This window comes from Blennius ocellaris (genome assembly GCF_963422515.1).
Source record: "Blennius ocellaris genome assembly, chromosome: 17".
NCBI classification, from domain to species: domain Eukaryota; kingdom Metazoa; phylum Chordata; class Actinopteri; order Blenniiformes; family Blenniidae; genus Blennius; species Blennius ocellaris.
In genome coordinates this window covers 24,678,703-24,702,031 of record NC_137666.1, presented here as the reverse complement: position 1 = coordinate 24,702,031, position 23,329 = coordinate 24,678,703, and the positions used below count along the sequence as shown (strand labels likewise).

Genomic DNA, 23,329 nt, shown 5'->3' with positions numbered 1-23,329 from the left:
TTAAAGGTATTAATAATCCAGTTAAGCGCTCAAAGGTGTTTGTTCATCTAAAACATCTTTCTGCTGACATAGCATTCCTACAGGAAACACACCTGCGTGATAGAGATCAGGTAAAACTCAGATGTCCATGGGTGGGTGATATTTTTCACTCAACCTTCAACTCAAAGGCAAGAAGGGTGGCCATTTTGGTCCATAAGAAAATTCAATTTACCGTCTGTAAGACAATAAGTGATCAAAATGGTCGATACTTAATTGTTGCAGGCACTCTACACCATAATCCGGTGTTGTTGGTGAATATCTATGCCCCTAATGTTGACGATCCACATTTGACTGATAAATTGTTTAGTGTTCTGCCCTTCCTAAACACTCATCTCTTGATATTTGGTGGGGACTTAAACTGAGTCATCGATCCTTCCCTGGACCGCTCAAACCCGCGCACCCTGACCCAATCGTGTATGACAAAATCTATTTCCGACTTTTTGCTCAGGAGCGGGTTTGTTGACCCTTGGAGGTTTTCTAACCCCCGGGCTAAAATGTTTTCCTTTTTCTCACATGCACACCAATCATATTCTCGCATTGACTATTTTTTTGTCGACAACTCTCTCCTTCCAAAAGTGACCTCTTCTGAATATCATCCAATTGTTATTTCAGATCATGCCCCCTTAACTTTAGATATAAAACTTCTTGATCGCAGCCGCTTTTCTTCACCCTGGAGGCTTAATCCACTGCTGTTGTCCGATGAGGCATTTAATGTTTCTATATCATCTTCAGTAGATGATTTCATCTCCTTCAATAAAAATGACTCCGTCAGCTTTTCTTTATTATGGGAATCACTCAAAGCCTATCTTCGTGGACAGATCATCTCTTATTCGGCGTATTCTACTAAAATCCGTAAGGCAAAATTACAAGAGCTTATGACAAAAATTTTGGATACAGATCGACTTAACTCAGCTAACCCAACTCCGAGTCTGCTGAAGCGTAGACTCGACTTGCAGGCGGAACTCGACCTTGAAACAACAGCGGATGCGGAACGCCTCTTACTACGTTCCCGCAGTAACTATTATGAACATGGGGATAAACCGAGCAGATTATTAGCCCATCAGCTAAAAAGACAAGCTGCTTCTCGTTTAATTCCCCAAATGAGAGATTCCACAGGCTCCTCCATGTCGGACCCAGCTGTTATTAATACCATTTTTAAATCTTATTACTCCTCTCTCTATACATCTGAATCTCTGTCTGAGGCAGCCTCAATGGATTCTTTTTTTGAAACCCTTAAATTCCCTACTGTTGACTCAGGCGTTGTGAACGCGCTAGATGCACCTCTTACTTTGCAAGAAATTACAGCTGCTATTAAATCCATGCAAAGCAACAAAGCTCCGGGTCCTGATGGATTCTGTGTTGAGTTTTACAAAAGATTTACCGATAAACTAGCCCCGCTTCTCATCTCATTGTATAATGAATCGCTTGAACGTGGTTCATTACCCCCAACCTTGACTCAGGCCTCCATATCCCTTCTCTTAAAGAAAGGCAAGGACCCTGCACTATGCGCATCTTACAGACCTCTCTCTTTGTTGAATGTTGATGTTCAAATTTTAGCAAAAGCCTTAGCCACACACCTTGAGAAGATTCTCCCTGTCATTATTTCAGAAGATCAAAATGGTTTTATTAAAGGGCGTCAGCTCTTCTTTAATGTTCGTACGCTTTTGAATGCAATTTTCATTGAAAGCTCTTCCACTGTTCCTGAAGTTGTTATTTCCAGAGACGCAGAGAAAACATTCGACCGCGTCGAGTGGAATTATCTTTTTGCTGTGCTTAATAAATTCGGACTCGGTAATAGGTTCATATCTTGGATTCGCCTTCTCTACACCTCTCCCCAGGCTAGCGTTCACACCAACGACACTCGCTCCGACTATTTTACCCTGTCACGCGGTACTAGACAAGGATGCCCTCTCTCCCCATTACTTTTTGCCTTGGCTATCGAATCTCTGTCAATGGCGTTAAAATCACTACCTATTTACCATGGAATCTCCCGGGCTGATATCGAACTCAAATTGTCACTTTATGCAGATGACCTGCTTCTCTATGTATCAGACCCACTATCCAGTATAGCGTCAATCTCGGATTTATTCAATAAGTTTGGCTCCTTCTCCGGCTATAAAGTCAATTTTCTTAAAAGTGAATGTTATCCTGTAAACCCATCTGCGCTATTACTCAAACAATCCGACATTCCTTTTAAATTGAGTGTGTCTGGGTTTAGATATTTGGGGATTAATGTAACCCGTACTCTGCCCTCTCTTTTTGCTGCTAATTTCTCCCCATTGTTGACCCAGGTCAGGGCTGATTTACAGAGGTGGAACTCCTTGCCTTTATCATTGATGGGAAGAGTTAATGTAGTGAAAATGTCAGTGTTGCCTAAATTTCTTTATTTATTTCAATGTATCCCCCTGTTTCTGCCCAAAAAATTCTTCAAAACATTGGACCAACATGTTGCTATCTTTTTGTGTGGCGGGAAGACTCCCAGAGTGAGGGATTCATCGCTGCAACAACTTAAACTAAGCGGTGGTGTGGCTTTGCCCAATTTTTTGCTTTATTACTGGTCGGCGCATATTCATAAATTAATTTGGTGGCTCAATAATCCAGAATTGCTGTGGTGTAGGTTGGAGGCGCATTCACTATCTTCATCTTCTCTATTAGCTTTAATCTCCTCCCCCTTGCCACACATTTCCTGTAGTTTTACAACTAATCCGGTGGTACTGTCCACCCTTAAGGTGTGGTTTCAATTTAGGCAGCATTTTAAATTTCTATCACCATCTACTTTGACACCTGTGGTTAAAAATCATTTGTTTCCCCCATCACTTATTAATAACACGTTTGAAATCTGGCAGAATCGGGGCATTAAGCACTTCAAGGATCTCTACAAAGATGGTGTTTTTTCAAGTTTTTCGGATCTGTCATCAGGTTTCAGTTTACCAGCGTCTCACTTGCTTCTTTATTTCCAAATTAGACATTGTGCCTCCACCCTATTCCCCTCCTACCCATCCATTCCTGTTAACCAGCCATGGGATATTCTTCTATCTTTCAAATCCAGTCAGAAATCTCTAATATCTAAAATATACTCACAACTAATGATTTTTGATGAATACTCGGCTAGTAAATCTTGCAGTTCTTGGGAGCAGGGGCTGGGGTTGAAGTTTACAGGTCAATTATGGGATGAGGCCATTAATAGTATACGTTCAAGCACACCCTGCGCTAGGTTGGGACTAATACAATTCAAAGTGCTGCATAGAGTTCACTTATCAAAATCTCGACTATCCCGAATATATCCTAATGTTCTAGACCAATGTGATAAATGTCACGTTTCTAACTGTAATTTAAGCCATATGTTCTTCCTCTGTCCCAGATTACAGACATTCTGGAGCGACTATTCCACGATTATGTCGAAAGTTCTGGGGAAGAACATTAAAATGAGTCCCTACCTCGCTATATTTGGGCTTTGTGTTGACTCCTCCCATATAAACCCTCTACAGTCGGAGATATTGGCCTTTACATCCCTGTTGGCAAGACGGTGTATTTTATTTCTGTGGAAATCCCAGAAGTCCCCCTCAATTGCCTGCTGGCTAAGAGATGTTATGTATTTTGTTAAATTAGAAAAGATCATGTTTTCTGTAAAAGGTAACACTGCTAAGTTTGTCCGTAAATGGAAACCTTTCATAGACTACTTTAACTCTTTACAAACCTTGCCTCCTGATTGATGTGCTTGTCTGTTGCCGATCCACACTCCACTCCACCCCCGCCCCCCGTTTTTTTTTTTTTTTTTTTTTATCTAATTTTATTTTATTTTATTTTTTCTTGATGTTTTTTTTGTCTGTTTGCTGTTTGTTTTGTTTTGTTTAGTTTTCTTGCTATTCCCACGCCTGGTGTTGTTCACCCTTTATATGCCACTGTTATTTTTCGACCATACTTATGTAACTTGTGGTGTCGTACTTTATTGTTACTTATCTGTATTTAAGACTTGTTTATACATCCGTTCAATTATTAGTCATTATTATTACTTAGTCATTGTTGTGGTTACTGTTATTTTCTAAAATCATTATTTATCCTATTCATGTTTAATTTAATTATTATTATTGTATTTTTTTTCTCTTTTTTTTCTTTTGTTGTTTACTTTTTACTTTACATTCGTAATATTTCATTATTATATTGTTGTCAGAGACTGGGTTCTACTGTTCTTGTTATTTTTACTGTTTAAAAAAAAAAAGAAAAGGATTTGATATGTACAATATCCTATGTGTACACTATTGTATTTTTCAACCAAAAAAGATTAAAAAAAAAAAAATGCTATTAGTGTTGCTTGCACAATTAATTTTTTTGCGCTCAAATTTTCCCATCGCTCATTCAGAATTTTGGCACAAATATAACCTCATACACAACAACTCAATGACATTGAAAGCCACACTGCTCACACTCATGGTTCTAAAAATCCCAGCTGAGCACTGCAATGCATTATGGGAGTTTCTGTTTGTCGTGTTTTAAATTTAATTATTGAGGGTTATGTTAGGTTTGTAATGTTGGTAATCATTGTGTTGTGTTGTGTTTTTGTTGCTTCGTTCATGTAGTTTAGTTTATTAGTTGCAAGTTGTCAACCAGCAGTGAAGAAGGTTTTGTGTGTCGTGTCGTCCTCGTGTGGTCTGCCGGTGGGACTGTCAAAATGAAAGCGTGCGGCTCTCTGGGTGTTGCGTTCAGTGTTAAACGGGACCAAATGGCTCTTTGAGCACTAAAGGTTGCCGGCCCCTGGTCTACATGTCTGTGGTGTCTGTCTCAAAGTGGTTCCATTCAATAGTAAAGTTGCTTTGCAGACCAGAAACTTGTCCTGTTGGACGTTACAACAGTAACTCACAGTTACTTGGAGAAGTAACTTTAATCTAATTATTGGTTTTGAAATGGTAATGTGTTAGATTATGAGTTACTGAAAAAAAGCCATATGAGAGCAACACGTTGCTAATTAACGTGTTACCGACATCACTGGTTGTGTTGTGTTTTTCTTCTGCTTAGTTTGTGTAGTTAGTTAGTTAGTTAGTTAGTTAGTTAGTTAGTTAGTTGATCGAGTTTAGTTTAGTTTCAAATTTGGAAGTTGGTGACCGGGAGTGAAGAAGGTCTTGTGTGTCAACTCCTCCTGCCACAGCGTTCTTGTTTGGTGTGTCAAAATAAAAGTCTCTCCTGATTGCAGTTATTATGAAATATAAAGCTCATTGTCATTGGTGCATCCTCCGTAATGGTTGCTGCAATATGTAAGTACAGCTGGTGTCTTTATGGCCCTGCCTGCCCAGCCCTGCTGCTCACTGCATGTCACTGATGATCAAACAAATAGTGGATTTATCTCTCATCAGTTCCTCCTATTAATGTTTTCAAAAACCTCTCGTAGTATTTTGATTAGGCTCTGTCATTTCCTGTGACAGTGACATTACTCATACGCATCACATTGAAATCTCACCCTTCAATGTTTCTTTTACCTTTTCCAAGATTCATTTTCTGACACTGATGCTTGATGTTTAACCATTCAGGTGCATTCTGGGTCATTTTGCAGCCTTAAAATAAAACAAAAAAACAACAACAATTAAACCCATTTTGGTGAAAAGGGAGGGACGTGCAGATGTTTGTGCTCAGAAGGTTGCTCCACACTGGAAGAGTTGCACTTCTGCATTTCTCATTGTGGTTGAATAGTTTGAGTGGTGACGCATGTTTTATTCTCGTGTTTCACCACTGACAGGAAATATCACTCTGACACTCTGAGGTGTTATTAGAGCGGAAAAACACTGAGATTATGATGATGATGATGATGATGATGATGATGATGATGATGATGATGATGATGATAAGCATCCTGCTCTGGGTGACTCACTGTGGCGCCTGCATGTTCTACCTGAGCCAGTGTGTCAACATGGTTCTCTTATCTGAACTGCTTCATGTCTGTTTGCTTTGAAATACTGTCAATCAATCAACCAATCAACCAATCAACCAATTAACCGATCGATCATATATTCAGTTTTCTATCCATCCATCCAGTGATACATACAGGCAAATTCTCTCCATCATGTCCTTTGTGTCCCTAGATGACCTCTTGTCTCTGGAGGTCCTCTTCCCTTTGGATGACCTCTTGTCCCTGGATGTCCTCTTGTCCTTGGATGACCTCTTGTCTCTGGATGACCTCTTGTCCCTGGATGTCCTCTTGTCCTTGGATGACCTCTTGTCTCTGGAGGTCCTCTTGTCCTTGGACGACCTCTTGTTCCTGGATAAGCTCTCATCCCTGAATGACCTCTTGTCCTTGGATGACCACTTGTCCCTGGATGATCTCTCATCCCTGGATGACCTCTTGTTCCTGGAGGTCCTCTTGTTCCTGGAGGTCCTCTTGTCCCTGGATAACCTCTTGTTCCTGGATAAGCTCTTGTCCTTGGATGACCTCTTGTCCCTGGATGACCTCTCATCCCTGGATGATCTCTCATCCCTGGATGACCTCTTGTTCCTGGAGGTCCTCTTGTCCCTGGATAACCTCTTGTTCCTGGATGACCTCTTGTCCTTGGATGACCTCTTGTCCCTGGATGATCTCTCATCCCTGAATGACCTCTTGTCCCTGGATCACCTCTTGTTCCTGGTTAACCTCTTGTTCCTGGATTACCTCTTGTCCTTGGATGACCTCTTGTCCCTGGATGACCTCTCATCCCTGGATGATCTCTCATCCCTGGATGACCTCTTGTCCCTGGATCACCTCTTGTTCCTGGTTAACCTCTTGTTCCTGGATTACCTCTTGTCCTTGGATGACCTCTTGTCCCTGGATGATCTCTCATCCCTGAATGACCTCTTGTCCCTGGATAACCTCTTGTCCTTGGATGACCTCTTGTCCCTGGATGACCTCTCATCCCTGGATGATCTCTCATCCCTGGATGACCTCTTGTCCCTGGATCACCTCTTGTTCCTGGTTAACCTCTTGTTCCTGGATTACCTCTTGTCCTTGGATGACCTCTTGTCCCTGGATGATCTCTCATCCCTGGATGACCTCTTGTTCCTGGAGGTCCTCTTGTCCTTTGATAACCTCTTGTTCCTGGATGACCTCTTGCCCTTGGATGACCTCTTGTCCCTGGATGACCTCCTCTTCCCTGGATGACCTCTTGTTCCTGGAGGTCCTCTTTTCCTTGGATTACCTCTTGTTCCTGGATGACCTCTTGCCCTTGGATGACCTCTTGTCCCTGAATGACCTCTCATCCCTGGATGACCTCTTGTCCCTGGATAACCTCTTGTCCTTGGATGACCTCTTGTCCCTGGATGATCTCTCATCCCTGGATGACCTCTTGTTCCTGGAGGTCCTCTTGTCCTTTGATAACCTCTTGTTCCTGGATGACCTCTTGCCCTTGGATGACCTCTTGTCCCTGGATGACCTCCTCTTCCCTGGATGACCTCTTGTTCCTGGAGGTCCTCTTTTCCTTGGATAACCTCTTGTTCCTGGATGACCTCTTGCCCTTGGATGACCTCTTGTCTCTGGAGGTCCTCTTGTCCTTGGACGACCTCTTGTTCCTGGATAAGCTCTCATCCCTGAATGACCTCTTGTCCTTGGATGACCACTTGTCCCTGGATGATCTCTCATCCCTGGATGACCTCTTGTTCCTGGAGGTCCTCTTGTTCCTGGAGGTCCTCTTGTCCCTGGATAACCTCTTGTTCCTGGATAAGCTCTTGTCCTTGGATGACCTCTTGTCCCTGGATGACCTCTCATCCCTGGATGATCTCTCATCCCTGGATGACCTCTTGTTCCTGGAGGTCCTCTTGTCCCTGGATAACCTCTTGTTCCTGGATGACCTCTTGTCCTTGGATGACCTCTTGTCCCTGGATGATCTCTCATCCCTGAATGACCTCTTGTCCCTGGATCACCTCTTGTTCCTGGTTAACCTCTTGTTCCTGGATTACCTCTTGTCCTTGGATGACCTCTTGTCCCTGGATGACCTCTCATCCCTGGATGATCTCTCATCCCTGGATGACCTCTTGTCCCTGGATCACCTCTTGTTCCTGGTTAACCTCTTGTTCCTGGATTACCTCTTGTCCTTGGATGACCTCTTGTCCCTGGATGATCTCTCATCCCTGAATGACCTCTTGTCCCTGGATAACCTCTTGTCCTTGGATGACCTCTTGTCCCTGGATGACCTCTCATCCCTGGATGATCTCTCATCCCTGGATGACCTCTTGTCCCTGGATCACCTCTTGTTCCTGGTTAACCTCTTGTTCCTGGATTACCTCTTGTCCTTGGATGACCTCTTGTCCCTGGATGATCTCTCATCCCTGGATGACCTCTTGTTCCTGGAGGTCCTCTTGTCCTTTGATAACCTCTTGTTCCTGGATGACCTCTTGCCCTTGGATGACCTCTTGTCCCTGGATGACCTCCTCTTCCCTGGATGACCTCTTGTTCCTGGAGGTCCTCTTTTCCTTGGATTACCTCTTGTTCCTGGATGACCTCTTGCCCTTGGATGACCTCTTGTCCCTGAATGACCTCTCATCCCTGGATGACCTCTTGTCCCTGGATAACCTCTTGTCCTTGGATGACCTCTTGTCCCTGGATGATCTCTCATCCCTGGATGACCTCTTGTTCCTGGAGGTCCTCTTGTCCTTTGATAACCTCTTGTTCCTGGATGACCTCTTGCCCTTGGATGACCTCTTGTCCCTGGATGACCTCCTCTTCCCTGGATGACCTCTTGTTCCTGGAGGTCCTCTTTTCCTTGGATAACCTCTTGTTCCTGGATGACCTCTTGCCCTTGGATGACCTCTTGTCCCTGAATGACCTCTCATCCCTGGATGACCTCTTGTTCCTGGAGGTCCTCTTTTCCTTGGATTACCTCTTGTTCCTGGATGACCTCTTGCCCTTGGATGACCTCTTGTCCCTGAATGACCTCTCATCCCTGGATGACCTCTTGTCCCTGGATAACCTCTTGTCCCTGGATGACCTCTTGCCATTTAGATTGCCAAGTTTGAAGATCGAACATCTTCATCAATCACCTCAACCGTCAGTATCAATGATGTAAAAAGTCACTGAGTGATGACGTAGTATAAATGTATTTCTTATAAACTTCTAAACGACACATTTCCTCCTCTGGGAGTTTGAAGGACCCATTGTTTCCCCGGAGAACAAAGCTGGAGATGAAGACACTGTGACTTTTGGCCTGAGGCTCACAGTGAGACAATTGTTCAGCCAGGTCGTGTCCTCGGTGGCTGAGCTTCACGAGTCTATGGTTCTGGAACCAGACTCACATGAGAAAGCCAACAATGTCTCCAAATAGCATTTTAGCGATCAACCAGAAATTCACTCTTTCTCATGAGAGTGAGGGATTAGAACATGGGTCTGTGTGAGAGCTCAGTTCTCACAGTGCAGCTCTTATTGTGATCTGCCCTCCATTTGTTTTGCGAGAGTATTTCCACTGGCTTTCACTCAAGGAAAACTCCTCAGCCCTCGGTTTATAACAATAAGAAACTCAGCATTGAGTTGAACCCTTCCTAAGATTGCAAAGCAGATCTACCAACATTCTCTCATGAGCCTGTTCTCAGTGTTGACTTAACTCCACCTCCTGAAGCACAGACGTGACCCTGTGTCCCTGATCGTCCCAGTCGGCTACAGAGGAACCGACACATTGGCCTTATTGTCTTCTGACGCTTTGCCTCTGTGGCGGCGGGCGTTCAGTGGGAGAGCCAGAAGCCCTGCAGCTCTCCTCTCTGCTGCTCGTCCTTATCAAACATTGTACAGTTTTACGACGCGGAGACGGCGGCGTGACAAGTGATGTTATCGGAAATGAGCATGTGTCTGTCAGGGACTCCAGCCACAGTGACTCAAACTGCCGACGTATGGCTTTTTCACGCACAAAAAGAGGAAGCTCATATTGAAAGCAGCTGAAGGTGGGAGGCTGGACTCTCCTGGCTGAGCGGGACGGTCAGAGACAGTGAGCGCGGCGCAGCGCCGGTGTCCTTCCTACATTCCTCAGAGCAGCGGGGCGTGTTCAGGCCGGCCGGGGAGCGTGTTGAATGAGGAAGTGGCTGTGACGGTCCAGGAGGCCGGGCGAAGGTGTGGCCTGGAGAGCTCTGCAAACACGGCGTGCAGGTAGGCTGCATAAAGCCACTCCGCTAGCGTGGCTGTCTGCACCTGGACCATGACGCCAACACTCCTGCTGTGGGTCCTCATCTTAAATGCCTCGCTCAAGGGCTCAGGTAAGTGACCGGATCCTGTTACCTGCCCTCTGCACCATGGCTGATTAATAACTAAAGGCTTAGCTTTCAGCTGTGCTCTTCATGGTTTCAATAGCAGCTTTCTCTCCTGGAACAACAAGTAGTACTAAAACAAAACAGCTTCTTTATCTCGACACCTACGCTCTCCAGGACGTCCCTTCTCTTCATCCTCAACAACAATTCAGAGAGTCGACGTCCTGAACACTTTGCTGAAGCCTGACGCCAGCTGTCTTTCCTTCAAGCTTCATCATCGCTAACGCTGCTTCACAAGACAGACAATGTCAGACGGACCTGCTTTTCATGTCCGAATGACATTTTGACACACTTTCAGTCAGAACACACTCAGAACACAATCAGAACACAATCAGGAAACACTCGGAACACAATCAGGTGATGCGAGACGCGTCCCAGGATGTCAGGTAACGGACAGTCAGAGGAACACACCCATTTCCTGTGCTTTCAGTGGCTGGAAACTACATGTGTGTGTGTGTGTGTGTGTGTGTGTGTGTGTGTGTGTGTGTGTGTGTGTGTGTGTGTGTGTGTGTGTGTGTGTGTGTGTGTGTGTGTGTGTGTGTGTGTGTGTGTGTTTGATACTGGAGATAACCTTGAAAAGGAAAAACCTCGTTTGATGTTTCAGTAAAGACTTCAAACAGTTTGGCTTCTTGTACCATACTATCAGGAGTACTACATTATCAGGAGTACTTCATTAACAGGAGTACTACATTATCAGGAGTACTACATTATCAGGACTACTTCATTAACAGGAGTACTACATTATCAGGAGTACCACGTTATCAGGAGTACTACATTATCAGGAGTACCACATTAACAGGAGTACTACATTATCAGGAGTACTACATTATCAGGAGTACTACATTAACAGCAGTACGACATTATCAGGAGTACTACATTATCAGGAGTACTACATTAACAGGAGTACTACATTATCAGGAGTACTACATTAACAGCAGTACGACATTATCAGGAGTACTACATTATCAGGAGTACTACATTATCAGGAGTACTACATTATCAGGAGTACTACATTAACAGCAGTACTACATTATCAGGAGTACTACATCAACAGCAGTACGACATTATCAGGAGTACTACATTAACAGGAGTACTACATTATCAGGAGTACTACATTAACAGCAGTACGACATTATCAGGAGTACTACATTATCAGGAGTACTACATTAACAGCAGTACGACATTATCAGGAGTACTACATTAACAGCAGTACGACATTATCAGGAGTACTGCATTATCAGGAGTACTACATTAACAGCAGTACGACATTATCAGGAGTACTACATTATCAGGAGTACTACATTATCAGGAGTACTACATTAACAGCAGTACGACATTATCAGGAGTACTACATTATCAGGAGTACTACATTAACAGCAGTACTACATTATCAGGAGTACTACATTATCAGGAGTACTACATTAACAGCAGTACGACATTATCAGGAGTACTACATTAGCAGCAGTACGACATTATCAGGAGTACTACATTATCAGGAGTACGACATTATCAGGAGTACTACATTATCAGGAGTACTACATTATCAGGAGTACTACATTAACAGCAGTACTACATTATCAGGAGTACTACATTATCAGGAGTACTACATTAACAGCAGTACGACAATATCAGGAGTACTACATTAACAGCAGTACGACATTATCAGGAGTACTACATTATCAGGAGTACGACATTATCAGGAGTACTACATTATCAGGAGTACGACATTATCAGGAGTACTACATTATCAGGAGTACTACATTAACAGGAGTACCACATTATCAGGAGTACTACATTAACAGGAGTACCACATTATCAGGAGTACGACATTATCAGGAGTACTACATTATCAGGAGTACTACATGCAGTTTATACGAAGAAAACAAGCTGAATTGAAGCTACGATAAAATAAAAGGTGACGATGATTTGATGAAACCGAAACTAACTTGTTCTCATGGTGTTTATGTGTTTGGAGAGAAATCCTCAGAGCTGCACCTCCACCTTCACCTCCATCTCCATCTCCACCTCCACCTCCACCTCCATCTCCACCTTCACCTCCATCTCCACCTTCACCTCCACCTCCATCTCCACCTTCATCTTCACCTCCATCTCCACCTTCACCTTCACCTTCACCTTCACCTTCACCTTCACCTTCACCTCCATCTCCACCTTCACCTTCACCTCCATCTCCACCTTCACCTCCATCTCCACCTTCACCTTCACCTTCACCTTCACCTTCACCTCCATCTCCACCTTCACCTGCACCTCCATCTCCACCTTCACCTCCATCTCCACCTTCACCTTCACCTTCACCTCCATCTCCACCTTCACCTTCACCTCCATCTCCACCTTCATCTCCATCTCCACCTTCACCTTCACCTCCATCTCCACCTTCACCTTCACCTCCATCTCCACCTCCATCTCCACCTTCACCTCCATCTCCACCTTCACCTTCACCTTCACCTTCACCTTCACCTCCATCTCCACTTTCACCTTCACCTCCACCTCCATCTCCACCTTCACCTTCACCTTCACCTCCATCTCCACCTTCACCTTCACCTTCACCTCCATCTCCACCTTCACCTTCACCTCCATCTCCACCTTCACCTTCACCTCCACCTCCACCTTCACCTTCACCTCCATCTCCACCTTCACCTTCACCTTCACCTTCACCTCCACCTTCACCTCCACCTCCACCTTCACCTTCACCTCCATCTCCACCTTCACCTTCACCTCCACCTTCACCTTCACCTCCATCTCCACCTTCACCTTCACCTCCACCTCCATCTTCACCTTCACCTCCATCTCCACCTCCACCTTCACCTCCCTCTCCACCTTCACCTTCACCTCCACCTCCATCTCCACCTTCACCTTCACCTTCACCTTCACCTCCACCTTCACCTCCACCTCCACCTTCACCTTCACCTCCATCTCCACCTTCACCTTCACCTCCACCTTCACCTTCACCTCCATCTCCACCTTCACCTTCACCTCCACCTCCATCTTCACCTTCACCTCCATCTCCACCTCCACCTTCACCTCCCTCTCCACCTTCACCTTCACCTCCACCTCCATCTCCACCTTCACCTCCATCTCCACCTTCACCTTCACCTCCATCTCCACCTCCATCTCCACCTTCACCTTCACCTCCATCTCCACCGTCACCTTCACCTTCACCTCCACCTCCATCTCCACCTTCACCTTCACCTCCACCTTCACCTCCATCTCCACCTCCCTCTCCACCTCCAACTCCACCTCCGCCTCCACCTCCACCTCCACCTTTGTTAATTTGACGTCTCAGCTTTGGTGTGATTGTGAGACGGAGCTAACTTTAAGCAGTTTGGAGCCTTTATATATCAATTTGAGGGTTTTTAACCTCTTCAGCTCATTTATCACACACAGTACAGTTTGTATGAGTTTTCATGAGTTTCCTGAGTTCAGACCAGCGATGGACTGGTAACCAGTTCATGATCTGTGAGCCTTTTTCACCTTCTTGAATCGAAGGACGGATTTTTAGGTTTCTCTTTTTTTTTTGTAAAATCTCGCTTCATTTACGATACCAAAGTGAATTTTGTGCATATTTGAGATGCATCACAAATTCCATGAGAGCTGCTCATATTTCATCCCCTGAAGAGAGTTGGGGTTGGGCTCTGTATTTTCAGCCCTGAGTATCGCCTGCAGGAAATCTTTGCATGCTGCTCCGACCCTCCATGACCTTCACTGATAACAGCTTGTTTGTTTCCACGGGGGAAGACGACGGTAAAACTTCACCTTCTATAGCCTGAAGGTCTTTCGCCACGTTCTGGTGGCTGAGTGACGAAACGCTTCAACCTCTGCTTGGAAAACAGGAACGTCTCGACTAAATGTGTGTTTGTTCTCAGGCTGTGTGTGAGATTCAATGTGTCTGATAGACAAGGGCTAGACAAGCTCAAGCTCAGTGGGGGGTCTTTCCCCCAGAAAGAACCATGTTCTAGTTCTGGTCCAGGACCAGAGGGGGGATTTTCTATACTACAGAACGTTTTGGGGATTTATGGTTGTTATTGGCATTAAAATTACTGGAAGTAATTTATGAAAAATTTTAATTATTAATGGAAGTAAAAGGCCATTGACTCACTGACAACTCCTACAGTAATTGAGTAATTACCTAAAAGTGAAACAATTATCAAAAATGATTTATTTGTGAAAAATTATTCATTTGAATTGTAATTTGAGTTGAAGATTTAATCATTTTTGAAGATCAATTGGGAAGCAAATGAATGAAAAAGAACCAAGAAACATATTCCGAGATTCCGAGAGCTGAAGAGACGCGTGAGGCTGCAGATTGTCGCCGTCAACGTCACAATCTGGAAAATAAGTTTATTTTCATGAAGACAAACTCACTGAATAGTTAATATGTGGTCATTTCCCCTCGTCAGGCTGGGGGGCGGAGCATCAAGCTGGGGGGGGGGGCGGAGCATCAGGCTGGGGGGCGGAGCATCAAGCTGGGGGGCGGAGCATCAGGCTGGGGGGCGGAGCATCATGCTGGGGGGTGGAGCATCAGGCTAGGGGGTGGGGCATCAGGCTAGGGGGTGGGGCATTTGGCCCAGGGGTGGAGCATCAGGCTGGGAGGCGGAGCATCAGGCTGTGGGGCGGAGCATCAGGCTGTGGGGTGGAGCATCAGGCTGTGGGGCAGAGCATCAGGCTGGGGGGTGGAGCATCAGGCTGGGGGGTGGAGCATCAGGCTGTGGAGCGGAGCATCAGGCTGGGGGGCGGAGCATCAGGCTAGGGGGTGGGGCATTAGGCTGTGGGGCGGAGCATCAGGCTGTGGGGCAGAGCATCAGGCTGGGGGGTGGAGCATCAGGCTGTGGGGCGGAGCATCAGGCTGTGGGGCAGAGCATCAGGCTGGGGGGTGGAGCATCAGGCTGTGGAGCGGAGCATCAGGCTGTGGGGCGGAGCATCAGGCTGTGGGGCGGAGCATCAGGCTAGGGGGTGGGGCATCAGGCTGTGGGGCGGAGCATCAGGCTCGGGGGTGGAGCATCAGGCTGTGGGGCGGAGCATCAGGCTGTGGGGCAGAGCATCAGGCTGGGGGGTGGAGCATCAGGCTGTGGAGCGGAGCATCAGGCTGTGGGGCGGAGCATCAGGCTGTGGGGCGGAGCATCAGGCTAGGGGGTGGGGCATTAGGCTGTGGGGCGGAGCATCAGGCTGGGGGGTGGAGCATCAGGCTGTGGGGTGGAGCATCAGGCTGTGGGGCAGAGCATCAGGCTGGGGGGTGGAGCATCAGGCTGGGGGGTGGAGCATCAGGCTGTGGAGCGGAGCATCAGGCTGGGGGGCGGAGCATCAGGCTAGGGGGTGGGGCATCAGGCTGTGGGGTGGAGCATCAGGCTGTGGGGCAGAGCATCAGGCTGGGGGGTGGAGCATCAGGCTGGGGGGTGGAGCATCAGGCTGTGGAGCGGAGCATCAGGCTGGGGGGCGGAGCATCAGGCTGTGGGGCGGAGCATCAGGCTGTGGGGCAGAGCATCAGGCTGGGGGGTGGAGCATCAGGCTGTGGAGCGGAGCATCAGGCTGGGGGGCGGAGCATCATGCTGGGGGGTGGAGCATCAGGCTAGGGGGTGGGGCATCAGGCTAGGGGGTGGGGCATTTGGCCCAGGGGTGGAGCATCAGGCTGGGAGGCGGAGCATCAGGCTGTGGGGCGGAGCATCAGGCTCGGGGGTGGAGCATCAGGCTGTGGGGCGGAGCATCAGGCTGTGGGGCAGAGCATCAGGCTGGGGGGTGGAGCATCAGGCTGTGGAGCGGAGCATCAGGCTGGGGGGCGGAGCATCAGGCTAGGGGGTGGGGCATTAGGCTGTGGGGCGGAGCATCAGGCTGGGGGGTGGAGCATCAGGCTGTGGGGTGGAGCATCAGGCTGTGGGGTGGAGCATCAGGCTAGGGGGTGGAGCATCAGGCTGGGGGGTGGAGCATCAGGCTGTGGGGTGGAGCATCAGGCTAGGGGGTGAAGCATCAGGCTGGGGGGTGGAGCATCAGGCTGGGGGGTGGAGCATTTGGCCCGGGGGTGGCGCATCAGGCTGGGGGGTGGAGCATCAGGCTGGGGGGTGGGGCATTAGGCTGTGGGGCGGAGCATCAGGCTGGGGTGTGGAGCATCAGGCTGGGGGGTGGAGCATTTGGCCCAGGGGTGGAGCATCAGGCTGGGAGGCGGAGCATCAGGCTGTGGGGCGGAGCATCAGGCTCGGGGGTGGAGCATCAGGCTGTGGGGCAGAGCATCAGGCTGGGGGGTGGAGCATCAGGCTGTGGAGCGGAGCATCAGGCTGTGGAGCGGAGCATCAGGCTGGGGGGCGGAGCATCAGGCTAGGGGGTGGGGCATTAGGCTGTGGGGCGGGGCATCAGCCTGGGGGGTGGAGCATCAGGCTGTGGGGTGGAGCATCAGGCTGTGGGGTGGAGCATCAGGCTAGGGGGTGGAGCATCAGGCTGGGGGGTGGAGCATCAGGCTGTGGGGTGGAGCATCAGGCTAGGGGGTGGAGCATCAGGCTGGGGGGTGGAGCATGAGGCTGGGGGGGTGGAGCATCAGGCTGGGGGGTGGAGCATTTGGCCCGGGGGTGGTGCATCAGGCTGGGGGGTGGAGCATCAGGCTGGGGGGAGGAGCATCAGGCTAGGGGGTGGGGCATTAGGCTGTGGGGCGGAGCATCAGGCTGGGGTGTGGAGCATCAGGCTGGGGGGTGGAGCATTTGGCCCGGGGGTGGAGCATCAGGCTGGGGGGTGGAGCATCAGGCTGGGGGGAGGAGCATCAGGCTAGGGGGTGGGGCATTAGGCTGTGGGGCGGAGCATCAGGCTGGGGGGTGGAGCATCAGGCTGGGGGGTGGAGCATTTGGCCCGGGGGTGGAGCATGAGGCTGGGGAGTTACCCAGAATGCTTCAGTGATCAGAGATGTCTTCCAGAATGTCGCTCCAGGAAGATTCATAATAATTGACTTGATGTTGAGATTGTAGTTCTTGTCTGTAGTCATTTCTGTGGTGTTTTGTGAAATGAGAGACGTTGTAATCAGGTAAACTCTGCGCCACAACAAAGAGACAGTTGAAGATGTAAAGGTGAAGGTGTTGTGAGGTGGAGGAGCTGCAGCAGCCTGATGGTGGATGTGTGGTGTGTCCAGAGGGCGGAGGGCCGCAGTCTGCAGAGGAGCCGGAGCAGCAGCTGGTTCGACCCGTCAGACTGCACAGCGTCAGGAAACGACACGCAGAGGTACGTTTGTCCTTCTGTCTCCACGTGGACACACACACACACACACACACACACTCACACACACACACACACACACACACACACACAGATTTATCGACGGTGGTTGTTTCCACAGCGCGGCAGAGCACAGACCCTTCACTACGCCATGACTGTGGGAGGGAAGGACATCGAACTGCTTCTAGAAAAAAACAAGTACGTTTTCACTTCCTTAAATAACAACCAGACCCATTTCCCCTTAAAAGGACAATTATGTGCAATACACCACATACCAAGTGGACTACATAAAAAATATGGTCTGGTTTTTTTTTTTTTTTTTTTATAATACCAGTAAATGTCAAAAATCTGTGTCTGTGAAATATATGTGACATATATTTCACGTTGGGCCTTTACGGTACATTTATTTTACTTTTGAAAATAGATCAACAAGACAGTTATTACTGTTTAATAACACATATTTATACACACACACACACACACACACACACACACACACACACACACACACACACACACACACACACACACATATATATATACATACATACATACATACATACATACATACATACATACATACATACATATATATAACGTCACCATTATAACAATCCAACTTGGTACTTTTATTTTGACAGTCACCATAATAACAATCCAACTTGGTACTTTAATTTTGACAGTCACCGTAATAACAATCCAACTTGGTACTTTTATTTTGACAGTCACCATAATAACAATCCAACTTGGTACTTTTATTTTGACAGTCACCGTAACAACAATCCAACTTGGTACTTTAGTTTTGACAGTCACCATAATAACAATCCAACTTGGTACTTTTATTTTGATAGTCACCGTAGTGACATGAAAATTACATTGTTTTCAGTGTTTCCATGGATTCTGATATTGTTTTCAAAACACTGTTGTGTAAATACAAACATTTTGTGTAATGAAAAGGCCAAAACAGCTTCCTGTGTTCACCTGTTCACAGTATTAAGCTCCTCCTCCTTTCAATCACCTGATTCTGCTCTTTATACCACCTGAACTGGTGCTCAGATCTCTTCTGACCATCCAGAAGCAGGGTGCTTCTCTGACTCACTGGCTGGTTTCCTGTCTCCCTTCCCGGCAGCGAGCTCCTGGCCGGGGACTACAGCGAGACTCACTACCGAGACGACGGGACGGAAGTCACCACGGCGCCGACTGACATCGTGAGTGTTTGTTCAGCTCGTCTGTAGATCCCACTCCGAAACACCGTGGAGGCAGAAAGAGAAGGCGGTGGAGTGAGTATCGCACTGTAAAGAGGATCTGTTGTGACGTGGCTGCAGGATCACTGTTATTACCACGGGAGGATCGTGAACGACAGCCAATCGTCTGCCAGCATCAGCACCTGTGACGGCCTCAGGTCGGCTTCTTCTCTTTCTCTCCTTATTGTCCTCATCAACATGAACCACTGACGATCCAAGCCTCTCACAGTTTCGATGAACTGGATTAACCACCTTCAGTAACAGTCAAACACAATCACGAGTTATGAGAACCTTGAGTTACTTTACCAGCAGCGAAGCGAAGCGCCGCCTCGCCTCCACCTCAGCAACCCCGTCAGTTTACTCATTAAACAGGTGAAGAACAAGTCGGGTAAAGATTGACTTCATTATCTTTTTACAGCTGGAACAAGGTGTCTTGCCCCCTCCAGGTCGGTGGAGTGCCCTTGTCCCAAGTGGAGGAGTTCAAGCATCTCGGGGTCTTGTTCACGAGTGGGGGAAAGATGGACCATGAGATCGACAGGCGGATCGGTGCAGCGTCTGCAGTTATGTGGACGTTGTATCGGTCCGTCGTGGTGAAGAAGGAGCTGAGCCAAAAAGAGAAGCTCTGGATTTACTGGTTGATCTTCGTTCCTCCCCTCACCTATGGTCATGAACTATGGGTCATGACCGAAAGAACGAGATCTCTGAAATGAGCTTCCTCCGTAGGGTGGCTGGGCACACCCTTAGAGATAGGGTGAGGAGCTCAGTCACCCTTAGAGATAGGGGGAGGAGCTCAGTCACCCTTAGAGATAGGGGGAGGAGCTCAGTCACCCTTAGAGATAGGGGGAGGAGCTCAGTCACACTTAGAGATAGGGGGAGGAGCTCAGTCACCCTTAGAGATAGGGTGAGGAGCTCAGTCACCCTTAGAGATAGGGGGAGGAGCTCAGGCACCCTTAGAGATAGGGGGAGGAGCTCAGTCACCCTTAGAGATAGGGTGAGGAGCTCAGGCACCCTTAGAGATAGGGGAGGAGCTCAGTCACCCTTAGAGATAGGGTGAGGAGCTCAGTCACCCTTAGAGATAGGGGGAGGAGCTCAGTCACCCTTAGAGATAGGGGGAGGAGCTCAGGCACCCTTAGAGATAGGGGGAGGAGCTCAGTCACCCTTAGAGATAGGGTGAGGAGCTCAGGCACCCTTAGAGATAGGGTGAGGAGCTCAGGCACCCTTAGAGATAGGGGAGGAGCTCAGTCACACTTAGAGATAGGGGAGGAGCTCAGTCACCCTTAGAGATAGGGGGAGGAGCTCAGTCACCCTTAGAGATAGGGGAGGAGCTCAGCCACCCTTAGAGATAGGGTGAGGAGCTCAGTCACCCTTAGGGATAGGGTGAGGAGCTCAGTCACCCTTAGAGCTAGGGTGAGGAGCTCAGTCACCCTTAGAGATAGGGGGAGGAGCTCAGTCACCCTTAGGGATAGGGTGAGGGGCTCAGTCACCCTTAGAGATAGGGTGAGGAGCTCAGTCACCCTTAGAGATAGGGGGAGGAGCTCAGTCACCCTTAGAGATAGGTGAGGAGCTCAGTCACCCTTAGAGATAGGGTGAGGGGCTCAGTCACCCTTAGAGATAGGGTGAGGAGCTCAGTCACCCTTAGAGATAGGGGGAGGAGCTCAGTCACCCTTAGAGATAGGGTGAGGAGCTCAGTCACCCTTAGAGATAGGGGGAGGAGCTCAGTCACCCTTAGAGATAGGGTGAGGAGCTCAGTCACTCTTAGAGATAGGGTGAGGAGCTCAGTCACCAGGGAGGAGCTCAGTCACCCTTAGAGATAGGGGGAGGAGCTCAGCCCCCAGGGAGGAGCTCGGAGTAGAGCCGCTGCTCCTCCACATCGAGAGGAGCCAGCTGAGGTGGCTCGGGCATCTATTTCGGATGCCCCCCGGACGCCTCCCTAGGGAGGTGTTCCGGGCATGTCCCTCCGGTAGGAGGCCTCAGGACAGACCCAGGACACGCTGGAGGGACTATGTCTCTCTATGGCCTGGGAACGCCTTGGGGTGCCACTGGAAGAGCTGGAGGAAGAGTCTGGGGTGAGGGAAGTCTGGGCAACTCTGCTCAGACTGCTGCCTCCGTGACCCGGCCTGGATAAGTGGTGGACAATGGATGGATGGATGGATGGATGGATGGATGGATGGATGGATGGATGGATGGATGGATGGATGGATGGATGGATGGATGGATGGACTTTTTACAGCATACGGGAAATAAACAACTTTCTGTTTGGGACTGAGATCAGCGACCTTCTGGGACAAAAGACACACTTTCAGGATTTTCCTCCAAATTAAAATTGTCACAAAACATGGAAATCATGTGAATGCAGGAAAAGGACATTGAAAGATAATGTTCAAGAAACACTGAGGTTGTTTTCATCAAAGCAGAATTTAGGTCAACTTTATGACTTTTTCAGCTTTTGTGATTTTTTAGAGATTTGTCTCTTTCTTTCCTGGACTTCTGCTAGTTTTCGTGGCTCCAGCGGTTTAGAGCCACTCTGGCTTCTCTATTTATTACAGCAGTTTTAGCTTTTCTAGCAATTATTTGGTTGTTCCCCTTTTTTCCTCATTTAAATATTTTTTTCTCTTTTTCTTTTTTCCTTTCATTTCTTTTCACTGGTTCATTTTTTTTTCTTTTTCTTCTTTTTTCCTCCTTTTCTTTTTACTTTTCCTGGAAAGATGATTGGAACAAGCAACTTTGGACACTTTTTTTTTTCTGCATTCTTGCTTTTTTCCTCAGTGATTTTTCACCAACCTCATCCTTTCTTAGCAGTTGCAACTGGTTCTGGCTGCTTCAGCTGAGATTTAAAAATCAGTTTGGTCTGCAAATGAAATCACAAAATGAATGTTTATTTAATGACATGGTCAGAGAGCTGCAGGTGGAACTCGGCTCTGCCCTGGAAGAATTCTTCTGGCGTTAGCTTGTTAAAGGTCTATGTTTCTGTGTGTGATGTTCATTCTGGCATTTTTAAAAGGTGTAACATGGGCGTCGTCTGCTCAGGGGTTACTTCAGGACGTCGGCCCAGAGGTACCTGATCGAGCCGCTGTCCGGTGACGACGAGGGCGAGCACGCCGTGTCCACCGTCACAGAGAAGGACTTCACGCCCGCCGTCTGTGGCGTCACCAACACCAGCTGGAGCGACGACTTTGAGCCGCCGACGAGCCGCAGTCGCTCCAGATCGGCGGTGAGACGCCTCTGTCATGACACACTGCGCCCCCTGGTGTCAGATTCCCCGCCCTGCAGCCGCCATCGGTTCATATTTACTGTCAACAACTTCCTGCAGGAGCCGCCAGTCTGGTTCAGATCAACACGTCTGGGTTTTCAAGAGGAAACTAGTGCTGTCAATCAATTAACATTTTATTAATAATTGCACAATTAAAAAAAACATCTTGGTGTCTTGGTGTCTTGGTGTCTTGATGTTTTGGTGTCTTGGTGTCAGTGTCTTGGTATCTTGGTGTCTTGGTATCTTGGTGTCTTGTTGTCTTGTTGTCTTGGTGTCTTGGTATCTTGGTATCTTGGTATCAGTGTTTTGGTATCAGTGTTTTGGTATCGGTGTCTTGGTATCTTGGTGTCTTGGAATCCGTGTCTTGGTATCTTGGTGTCTTGGTATCTTGGTGTCTTGGTATCTTGGTGTCTTGGTATCGGTGTCTTGGTATCTTGGTGTCTTGGTATCAGTGTCTTGGTATCTTGGTGTCTTGGTGTCTTGGTATCTTGGTGTCTTGGTGTCTTGGTGTCTTGGTATCAGTGTCTTTGTATCTTGGTGTCTTGGTATCTTGGTATCTTGGTGTCTTGGTGTCTTGGTATCTTGGTGTCTTGGTGTCTTGGTATCTTGGTGTCTTGGTATCTTGGTGTCTTGGTGTCAGTGTCTTTGTATCTTGGTGTCTTGGTATCTTGGTGTCTTGGTATCTTGGTGCCTTGGTATCTTGGTGTCTTGTATGAGTGTCTTGGTATTGGTGTCTTGGTGTCTTGCTATCAGTGTCTTGGTATCTTGTTTTCTTGGTGTCTTGTCATAGTCAATAGTCGTTGGCACTAATCAATAAATAACTTAGAATTTAATAAAAAATTACATAGTTCATTTAATTCATTTAAACCCAAAATGACCTGAAAACCCAAAAAACTTTAAGTAAAATGAAAATGAACTTCACTTCTACCAAATATTTCACTCGTTGAGTCAATACAATTTGGTTTGTTCTTCAGGGGATTTCTATCGTCCAGCAGCAGAAGTACATCCAGCTCTTCCTCGTGGCAGATTACCGAGAGGTGAGACCCAGGTGTGTGTGTGTGTGTGTGTGTGTGTGTGTGTGTGTGTGTGTGCGTGTGCGTGTGCGTGTGTGCGTGTCCGTGTGTGTGTGTGTGCGTGTGTGTGTGTGTGTGTGCGTGTGTGTGTGTGCGTGCCGGGGCAGACGATGATGTCGTTGATGATGATGATGTTTCAGTACGTGAAGATGAAGAAAGATCTGACAGCATTGAGGAAGAGGATGTTCGAGATCGTTAACTTTGTCAACATGGTGAGTGACCCTCGGCGCCGCCCTGCTGGATTCTGGGTGAAATAAAACATCATTTATCGATCA

General features: G+C 47.6%; 1 protein-coding gene across 1 annotated transcript in view; it reads left to right on the top strand.

Moving 5' to 3' along the window:
• Positions 1 to 10,131: 10,131 nt before the first annotated feature.
• LOC308142120 (zinc metalloproteinase-disintegrin-like VLAIP-A) overlaps positions 10,132 to 23,329 on the top strand; it is a 38,823-nt gene continuing 25,625 nt past the window's right edge. The window contains exons 1-8 of the mRNA XM_080512443.1: positions 10,132 to 10,233; positions 17,405 to 17,493; positions 17,609 to 17,685; positions 18,617 to 18,695; positions 18,813 to 18,889; positions 21,759 to 21,942; positions 22,956 to 23,018; positions 23,195 to 23,266. Of these exons, the coding sequence (XP_080368569.1) occupies positions 10,176 to 10,233; positions 17,405 to 17,493; positions 17,609 to 17,685; positions 18,617 to 18,695; positions 18,813 to 18,889; positions 21,759 to 21,942; positions 22,956 to 23,018; positions 23,195 to 23,266 (699 nt within the window). The 5' untranslated portion in view covers positions 10,132 to 10,175. The remainder of the gene's footprint in view (positions 10,234 to 17,404; positions 17,494 to 17,608; positions 17,686 to 18,616; positions 18,696 to 18,812; positions 18,890 to 21,758; positions 21,943 to 22,955; positions 23,019 to 23,194; positions 23,267 to 23,329) is intronic.